This window comes from Micromys minutus, assembly GCF_963924665.1.
Source record: "Micromys minutus genome assembly, chromosome: 22".
NCBI lineage: Eukaryota > Metazoa > Chordata > Mammalia > Rodentia > Muridae > Micromys > Micromys minutus.
Window position 1 is genome coordinate 2677721 of NC_137957.1, and position 10497 is coordinate 2688217.

The 10497-nt window shown below is 36.6% G+C and overlaps 1 protein-coding gene across 1 annotated transcript; it reads right to left on the reverse strand.

Annotated features, from left to right (window-relative positions):
* Window positions 1–8504: 8504 nt before the first annotated feature.
* Window positions 8505–9437, reverse strand: LOC308435256 (olfactory receptor 1078-like; the record flags this gene model as incomplete). Its single annotated transcript, XM_080935935.1, has 1 exon — window positions 8505–9437. One exon carries the CDS (start codon window positions 9435–9437, stop codon window positions 8505–8507), a length of 933 nt encoding a protein of 310 aa, XP_080792061.1.
* Between the last annotated feature and the right edge of the window lie 1060 nt (window positions 9438–10497).

Consider the following 10497-nt stretch of genomic DNA (forward strand, 5'->3'; position numbering starts at 1 on the left):
AACTGTACATGGAAATACAGACTTGGATTTCTAAACACTTAACAACCCGAGGTAGCTATATCACAGAGATAACCTGAAGTATGAAACAATGAAACTGATGAATAACTACCCTCTCCTGAACACTGAAGAAAGGTCAAACACTGTGAAAATTACAGTTATTGTTATTTAAATTTATATTGAGAACAGTTTTTGATATTCACTTTTTTTCTGTTAATATGGTCACAGAATATGGGATAATTTGACTACATATAGTAGATGATGCATTCTCCTTTGTTTCCATGGCTGCACAGAGCAATACACTTTTGGGTTATTCTAATAGAGCATCACTCTACCCTTTGGGCAGCACTATCTTTATTATTCTATGGATGACTTGAGACAGTTCAATAAGAGAGTAACTGATTTCCGTTTCCTGAAGGGACACATAGACCAGTCTAAAAAATTTATTTTTTGAAACAAGATTCCATTATGTGTTTCTGACTACTGGCATGCAGTTTGCTATATAGACCAGGGTGACCTTGTTTTAACAGAGATCTGTCTGCCTTTACCTCTTGAATACTGCAATTAAAATTTCATGCCCTATATACAAATTTCCTGACTCATTTGTATTTGTGTACTCAAATTAAACCATGAGTTCCAGCAAGATACATCAACTCTTGGGGTTGGGGTTAAAAGTTTTGTGGAAGGGTTAGTACCCTTAGCACTCTGATGGAGTTTTTGCCTGGCTAACTTTGTCTTATTAGTTTAGCTGTAACTTTAATTACTATATTGGGTAGATAGGGAGAAAGTTGGCAGCCTTGTCACTGATTTTAGTAAAGTTGTTTCAAGTTTCTAGTTTACTTGGTGTTGACTATTGATTTGCTGTATATTGCTGTCTCTTGCATTTCTCATCCCTCTAATACTTTTAACTAAAAGCACTGTTGGATTTTGTCAAAACGATTTTCCAGCATATAATGAGATAGATGATAGTGTTATTTTTTTTCTTTCAGTTTATTTATATGGTGAGTTACAATGATGGATTTTCATATATTAAAACATCCCTGCATTCCTGGGATAAAGCCTACTTGATCATGACAGATGATGTTTTTGATATGTTTCCAGATTTGGTTTGCAAGCATTTTATGAAGTATTTTTGCCTCAAAGTTCATAAGAGAGATTGCTCTGATGTTCTGTTTCATTGTTGAATCTTTGTGTGCTTTAGGTATCAAGATTACTGTTGCTTCATAGAATCAGTTTTGCAGTGTTTCTTTTGTTTATATTTTGTGGAATAATGTGAGTAGTGATATTAGCTCTTCTTTGAAAGTCTGGTAGAATTATGCACTAAAAGCATCTCACCTTGGGCTTTCTTTGGTTGGGAGAGTTTTAATGAGTGCTTCTATTTCTTGGGGTAGGTTATGGATATTTAAATAGCTTATTTAATGTGTATTTAACTTTGGTAAGTGGTGTCAGTCAAGGAAATTCTCCATTTCATTAAGAATTTTTAATTGTGTGGAGTATAGGCTTTTGAAGAAAGACCTAATGATTCTTTGAAATTCCTCATTGTCTGTTGTTATGTCTCCCTATTCATTTCTGATCTTTGTTTATTTGGATACTGTTTTCTGTCTCTTGGTTAGTTTGCCTAAAGGTTTGTGTATATTGTTGATTTTCTCAAAAAATGGCTCTTGCTTTTATTATTTGTATTGTTTTCATTTATTTGACTTGATTGATTTCTACCCTGCTTTTGATTATGCCCTGCCTTCTACTATGGTTTTGTGTGCTTGCTTCTTCTTCTTTTTTTTTATAGCGTTTAGATGTACCTTTGAATTGCTGACATGAGAATGTTTTAATTTCTTCGTGGAGGCATTTAGTGCTATTTTAGGTTAGGAGCTTTTTGCATTGTGCATTTTTTGTTGTGTCACATGATCACCGCATTTGATGCTGAAAAAACATTTGACAAAAATTCAACACCCCTTCATGTTAAAGTTCTTGGAGAGATAAGAAACTCATGACACATAACTAAATATAATAAGAGCAATATACAGCAAACCAACAGCCAACTTCAAATTAAGTGGAAAGAATCCTGAAGCAATCGACTATAATCAGGGACAACACAAGGCTGCCCACTCTTTCCCTATTTATTTAATATACTACTTTGAAGTTCTAGGTTGAGCAATTAAACAGTAAAAGGAGGTCAAATGGATACAAATTGGAAAAGAAGAAGTCATGATATCACTATTTGCAGATGATATGATAGCACGCATAAGTGACCCCCAAAAAAATTTACCAGAGAACCCCTACAACTGATAAACAACTTCAGCAAAGTGACCAGATATAAAATTAACTCAAAATATCAGCAGCCTTCCCCTACACAAAGAATAAACAGACTGAGAAAAAAATTTGGAAACAACATCCTACAAAAGTCAGAAATAATATAAAATGTATTGGTCTAACTCTAACCAAGCAAGTGAAAGAACTGTATGAGAACTCAAAGTCTCTGAAGAAAGAGATCTAACAAGACCTCATAAAATAAGGAGATCTCACATACCTAAGGATTGGTATAATTAACATAGTAAAATGGCCATCTTACCAAAGCAATCTACAGATTCAAAGCAATCCACACCAAAATTCAAACTCAGATCTTCACAAAGATTTTTTTAAAAAGCAATTCTCGCATTCATATGGAATAAAAAAGCAGGATATCAAAAAGTATTCTCAATAATAAAAGAACCTCTAAGAGAATCACTGTACCTGACCTCAAGCTGTACTATATAGCAATAATGATTTAAAAAATACACATGGTATTTGTACAGAGTCAGACAGGTAGATCAATGGAATAAAACTGATAATACATATATAAGCCCACACACCTATGGCCACTTGATCTTTTGTAAAGAAGCCAAAACCATACAGTAAAAGAAAAGACAACATTTTCAACAAATGCTGCTGGTCTAACTGGCAGTCTGAATGTAGAAGAATACAAATTGATCTACTTTTTTCTCCTTGACAAAGCTTAAATTCAAGTGGATCAAGGAATTCCAAATAAAACCAGATACACTGACTCCAATAGAAGAGAAAGTGCAAAGTAGCCTCGAACACATTGGAATAGGGCTCTAAGATAAACAATTGACAAATGGGAACTCATGAAACTGAAAACTTCTGTAAGGTAAAGGACACTATCAATAGAACAAAACGGCAACCTACATGTACATTTATGTTAAGATGTTACAGGATTGGACAGGGAGAGGTAGGCAGAGAAAAGGGAGGAAATTGGAAAAGGAAGAGAGAGAAAAGAAAATCAAGATGGAGCGGAAGAAAGCAGACCTGGATTCTGGTGGCCGTAACTGGCAATAGGTAGACATGAATATTTTAAGGGATTCTATAGATTTTTCTATTGCATACATTTTATGTAATCTTATTGTGCAGAGGGTTTGTGAATTGAGATTCTATTCTATAAACCCATTTGAAAAGTTACTGGACTTTGAAGTGATGTTTGTGACAGGCAGTGAAGTAGAGAAGATGCCAGGGTGGTAATTCCACCCAGGAAGGAGGCAGTAGGGCAGGTGGAGTGAATGACCAGGGAAAGGAATCTCATGGAGGATGTAGCTCATGGACCGAGTGACAGAGTCTGTGCACTTGGCTCCACACTAGAGCAGTGTCCATGAAGTGAGACCTCATGAGGCGGTAAAGAGAGAAAGATTTCTTATTAATATTTATAGCAACACCTACAGTTTTTTACCAACCCTATATCTGAGAGAGGGCTAATATCCAATATATAGAAAGAACTCAAGGAATTAGACTCCAGAAAATCAAATAACCCAATTTAAAAACGGGGTACAAAGCTAAACAAATAATCCTCAACATTGAGGAATCTCAAATGGTAGAGAAGCACCTAAAGAAATGTTCAATATTTTTAATCATCAGGGAATTACAAATCGAAACAACCTTGAGAATTAACTTTATACCAATCAAAATGACTAATAAAATAAGATAAAAATCTCAGGTTACAGCAGATGTTAGAGAGGATGTGGAGAAAAAGGAACACTCCTCCATTGCTGGTGGAACCACTTTGCAAATCAATCTGGCTTTTCCTCAGAAAATTGGAAAATTTCTTCAGTTCTACATAAAGATCCAACAATACCACTACTGGGCATATACCCAAAAGATGCTTCAACATATTACAATGATTTGTGCTCCACTATGTTCATAGCGGCCTTAATTATGAAAGCCAGAAGCTAAAAACAATCCAGATGTCCCTCAGTAGAGGAATGGATACAGAAACTGTGGTACTGTGAACAATGGAATATGACTAACCTATTAAAAATTTGTTCAGTAAGTTTGCAGACAAATGAATAAATCTAAGAAATATTCTGACTGAGGCAACCCAGACACAAAAGGATATATACATGGTTTGTACTCACTGATTCGTAGATATTAGTCCCAAAACTCAGAAAATACACAATACAATTCAAAAACCATATGAACCTTAACAAGAAGAAAGTCCCAAGTGTGGATACTTTAATTTCTCTTGGAAGAACAAGATCACTGGTGGCAGAGGGAGGAATAAGCCTCAGTGGGAGAGGGAGGTGGAAAGCAAAAGGAGGGACAAGAACAGGTGTGGAAGGAGACAGGAGACAAGTCCAGAACGCCAGGAGAATGAATAGAAATATGTAGTCGTGGGGTTGGGGAACTACTAGAAAGTGCCATAAGCCAGAGATTCAAAAAGCTCCTAAGATGCTATGAGGATAATATTTGCCAAATTCTCAATAGCTGGGAGATAGAACCTGAAGAAACCACCTTCTGTATATAGATACGGCCCACAGTTGAGGGATCAGACCACCGACGCATCTCAAAAATTTTAACTCAGGGTTGTTTCTGTCTAATGGAAATTCAGGGTCAAAATACGTAGCAGAGACTGAAAGAAAGACCATCCATACTAAACCCCAACACTATTGCTGATGCAAAGATATACATGCATACGAGAGCCTAGTATTGCTCTCCTCTGAGAAACTCTGCCAGCACCTGACTAAGACAGATGCAGCTACTCACAGCCAACCATTGGACTGAGCCCCAGGGACTCCAATGGAAGTGTTAAGGGAAGGGCTGGCTGAAGGAGCAATTGCAATCCCATAGGAAGAAAAACAGTATAAACTCACGGGAACCCTAAGAGCTCCCATGGACCAAACCACCAAACAAAGAGTATATATGGGCTGGGCTTGGGCTCCTGCTACATACGTAGCAAAGGACTGCCTTATCATTGAAGGGGAGATGCTTGGTTTTATGAAAGATTGACGGCCCAGAGATGGGGGATGCTAGGGAGTGAGGCGGTAGTGGGGGCATAGGAGGCTCACTGTCAGACTCAAAGGGGTGGGGAGAGTGGGTGGTGATTTAGGGAGGGGAGGCTGGGAATGGAGGCAAAATTTTAAATGTAAATGAATAAAACAATTTGTTGAATCTTTCTCTCTCTCTCTCTCTCTCTCTCTCTCTCTCTCTCTCTCTCTCTCTCGTGTGTGTGTGTGTGTGTGTGTGTGTGTTAGGACATTGATCCTTGTTGTAGGTAGTACATCATTTGGGATGGTGTTAAAAGATTTATAGATTTGTCCCCCCTCCTTTTATCACTCTGCTTCCTGTGTTTAAGATATGATCTTTAGATTCCTCTCTGGTTTCCACATTTTTCTGTGTCATTATGTAGTCTACCTCTGGAAACATAATCCAAAATAAATTCTTTTTTTTTCTACAAGTTTCTTGTCATGACATTTTATCATCACAGCAAGAGAAACATAAAACACCTACAAGTTTTTTAATTTCATATGCTTTTTTTCTAAATTCCATATATCAAAGAAAACATGTAATTGCATCTGTAAATTTCACACTTTTTTTTACTTAGCCAGATGATGGTAATTTAAATTTAATTTAGTTTGTTACTGAATGAACCTCCCTGTGTACTGACACCACATGTTCCAGATAAAAACAAAATTCAAATCTTAAAGAAAAGCTCTTGTGTACCTTCAACTTCTTCATTTAATTTTACATAATCTTGTATTTAGAAGTAATCGTAGATTTGTATGGATGTGTAAGAAGTAACACAGTCTGGAAAAGAGGTGCACACGTTGTGAAACTTGGAAGGTTTAGGCAGGAGGATCATAAACTTTAGTCCAATTTGGGCTATAAAATATGATCCTTTATAGTATATATAAAGCATACAGAATAGTATAGAAAATGAGAAAAAGGGGGCAGAGAGAAGGAGAACTAAGAGAAGAGAGAGAAGAAGAGGGAGGGGAGGGGAGAGGGAGTAGTGGAAGAGAGAGGGAGATGGTAGAGGGTCAGGAGGAGGGGGTTCAGGAGGGAGAGGGAAAGGGAGGGAGAGAGATGAGATCCATGAACACTTTCCACAATGGTGATATCTCATTTAAAATTTTATGTTGTGTAGATATTATTTTGCTTGTGCATATGTCTTTGTATCATGTGTTGCCAAAGGCTAGAAGAAGGTATCAAGTCTCCTGGCAATGGAATTGTAGATGGCTGAGACCCACCAGGAATTAAATCTGGTTTAACCAATGAGCCGTCTCCATCTTGATGGTTTTATCTAATAAAATTATAATAAAGTATCATTCTTGAGATATTTATATAGGTAATAAATATTGAGATATATCTAAATAAATATCTAAGATTAATGTAAGAAAAGTTAGATCAAAACAAGATTCCCAGGGTTGTTCTTTAATTCTGTAATAATTTTTATTACTTTCCCAATCCATACTCATTTAGAAAATTTAATAGATTTTCCTGGTGTTTTATTTCTATCACTACAACCCCCTAGCACTGGTATCTATCTAGACTGGGGTTCTTGGCATGGTAACAGTGCTGTGTATAGGTTTTATCTCATGGAGTGAGCTTTAAATCCAATGTTTTATGTTATGGTTACTCTCATAACATCATGCCACTGTTGCACCAATGTGTATAATCTTGCAGGCCCAAGTTCTGTCTTGCAGAGCTCAGAGCTACATAAGACTGATAGTTTATTTTCTCTTTCTTTACTGTATATAATACTTTCCAATGCTTGTGAATGATTGTCAATAGGGATGAAGGTTCTATATAAACACCAACTTGCTTTTTCCATATTTGATACCATATTGATTCTAATGGAAAAATCTACAGCTTTTATTCTATTATAAGAAATTTTCAATAAAACTAGTCTTGATGAAATAATTATAAAATGTTTATACTCACATAGAAATGTATCTCTCAATGTTTACCAAAGAAGCTTAGTAAACACAGATACCCACAACTTAACAATGAGCAGAGACTGACAGCCTTTCATCCATTCACTTCCAGAAAGGATGTCTTTATTATTACCTCATTCTCAAGGTTATATATCCATGCTGAAGAGAAAGCAGTGTGATTGAAAGAGACTGTCATGGTAGACAACTTTAAAGAAATAGTATTTTGCAGACACAACAGGTCTGGTGCAATATGAATTTACAGAGGCTGTAGCATCATGCATAAGACATAAATAGGCTCAAATCATACAAAATTCCAGGATAGACAGGGGCAAATAGGCAGAGTTATTCCCCCAACTAAGTTATTTGCAATTGATAGCTTCTGAGAGATAGAAAAATCAGTAATGGGTATATATACCATAGTCTAAGGAAGGTCACATGCTCAGAAGTAGCAAGCCAATACAAAAATGTTTCTTTCTGGGTGTGTGCCTGTAATTTTTTATTATGGTTTTGTGTTAATTTTGGGTTTTTAAGAGAGAGAAATAATACAAAGTTGGATAAGGGGGAAAAGTAAAGGGGTATGGGAGGCATTGGGGGAGGAGAGAGCTTATGATCAAACATGATGGATATAGTAGTTACTTTGATTGACCACTACTCATTGTATACATGGATTAAAACATCACATTATAGCTCACAAACCGAAGCAAATCCTATGTGTCAATAAAAATGAATGAATGAACTGTTATAATCTTTGATGATAAACATACCAGTATATTAAATCCCATATTACATATTACAAAAAACAATCAATGTAGTTTGTACAAAATTTGACATGCAGAAGAGAGATATGTCCTCAGAATTTCCTCTACAAAAAGCTTATGAATTGCATTAAATACTAAATGCACCTTTTATTGTTAATATACACTAAAATTCATGAGTGTCTTTTTGTAAAACAGAATAAATATTTGTGAACTTAATATATGTCATGTTAGAAGAAAGTACTTACTTTTAAGACATATTTGTCTTGTGTCTTAAAATGCAAGTTTCAGATGAGGCAAATGCATTTCCAAATACTTCTGGCCTGGTATCTGGAATAACTGGGCAGTTGTGACAATGGATGGAACAAATGCTGACAGAGATGAACTTTTAACAAAGGCCGGATAGAGCACTAAGGCTGGACTCAGGCAATGCAAACTCAAGAAAATAAACAAAACACATTCTGCTTCTTCCATCTAATCCCAGAATCCAAGCTTATGTCTTTGAAGCTTTGATGATGGAGATAAAAGTAAATTCTTCCACCCCAGGGTAAAGAAATTAATCTAGTTTTATCCCTAAGAGCCTCTTCAGGGCTCCTTTTACATCTTTATTTCTCAGGCTGTAAATAAAAGGGTTAAGCATGGGAGTAACCACTGTGTACATCACGGAGGCTGTTGCACTTGCTTGTGAGCTGTGGCTTACTGCGGAGCTGAGGTACACTCCTAGCCCTGTGCAGTAAAATAAGGAGACAACTGAGAGGTGAGAGGCACAAGTGGAGAATGCTTTGTACTTCCCCTGAGCGGAGGAGATTGCACGAATGGAGGTCACTATCTTGGAGTAAGAGTAAAGGATGCCAGACAGAGGAACAATGGCCAATACCACAAGTGCAAAATACATGACCACATCATTGAGGAAGGTGTCAGAACAGGTTATCTGTGCCACCTGATTCAATTCACAGAAGAAGTGTGGTATTTCCAGGTCTGTGCAGAAGGACAGCCGCAACACCATCATGCTTTGTAACAAGGCATGTAGAACACTCACAACCCAGCACACAAGAACCAGAAATCCACACCGTCTGCGGTTCATGATGCCAGTGTAATGCAGTGGGTGACAGATGGCCACATAACGATCATAAGCCATTACAGCCAAGAGGAAGTTGTCCAGTTCCACAAAAATCAGAAAGAAGTACATCTGGGTGATGCAGTCTGCATAGCCAATGGATTTTCTCTCTGTCTGAATATTCACAAGCATCCTTGGGACAGTGGTGGAAGTAAAGCAGATATCCACAAATGACAGGTTAGAGAGAAAGAAGTACATGGGCGTGTGCAAGTTGGCATCTGAGATGATACAGAGAATAATGAGCGAGTTTCCAACTAGAGTGACCAAGTACATGGAGAGGAAAAGGCCACATATAACAGGCTGTAGGTTTGGGTCCTGTGAAAATCCCAATAGAATGAATTCTAAAATATGAGTATTGTTTCTTGGCTCCATGTGTTTATGTCACTATGACAAAAAAATAACATGAGAAATATTTATGAAAATTGCCATTGCTGAAAGGATTAAACAACATAATTTGTATTCTATAGCAAACAAAATTGCCAACTTTATCCATGGGCTTACTACCTCAAAAGGCATCTCTAATGCTATTACTGATTAAGAGTCCCTGTCTTACACTGAGTTTTTTACCCCCAAGAGGTTATATATGCAACAGATTTAATTAGAAGTTATTTGTTAAGGTTGAAAAATATGTATTGTCTGCTGACCCTTATTCAAGAGATTTTTCACAGTGATCAGAGGCTGCTGAGAAATAAAAGTCTCCACAGATGTATGACACACAGAGACATCCAAATAACGAAATTAGCTGTATATTATTTTTACGTATAAATATTTTATATACGCCAACTAACTAGATTTTATACATTATATATTTCTGGTCTGTGAAAAAAGTAATTATGCATTAGTAAAATTCTTTTAAAGTAAGTAATAACATGACACAAAATATGGTGGAGATTTTATGGAAAAAAGTGTGTATAATGGAGTGAGCACACAGAAGTATGTGTGAGGTATTGGGGTATAAAGACATGGACATACAGAGCACGTGCTCAATAATCTATATCATCAATGCCCAGGAATACTAACTTTATGGATGACCAGACATTGCTGGCATAGAAGACCATCTTAGCAGAGACCACAAACCCTGATGATCTGATGCCAATAGCAAGGGCTCAACCAACATGATAGAAGGAAGAAAGCATCCCCTTGAGCTGTCTTCTGTTCTCTGTGAACATTACAAATAGTTTTGGTCGTGACCTTAGTCTTTATTAGCTAAACCCTCTCTATCCCTCCAAATACAAAATAAAAAAATTTAATTAAAATGACTCAAAAACTTAGATGATGTACAAATAAATCATGATAAAACCCATCATATTATACAATATGAGGATAGCAATTGGGAGGAGGAAGTGACAGTAACTGAGATGATGATGATGATTATGATTGAATAAGGAGGGTAGGATTATGTTGGGGGAGATGAAGAGGAGGAGGAGATGTA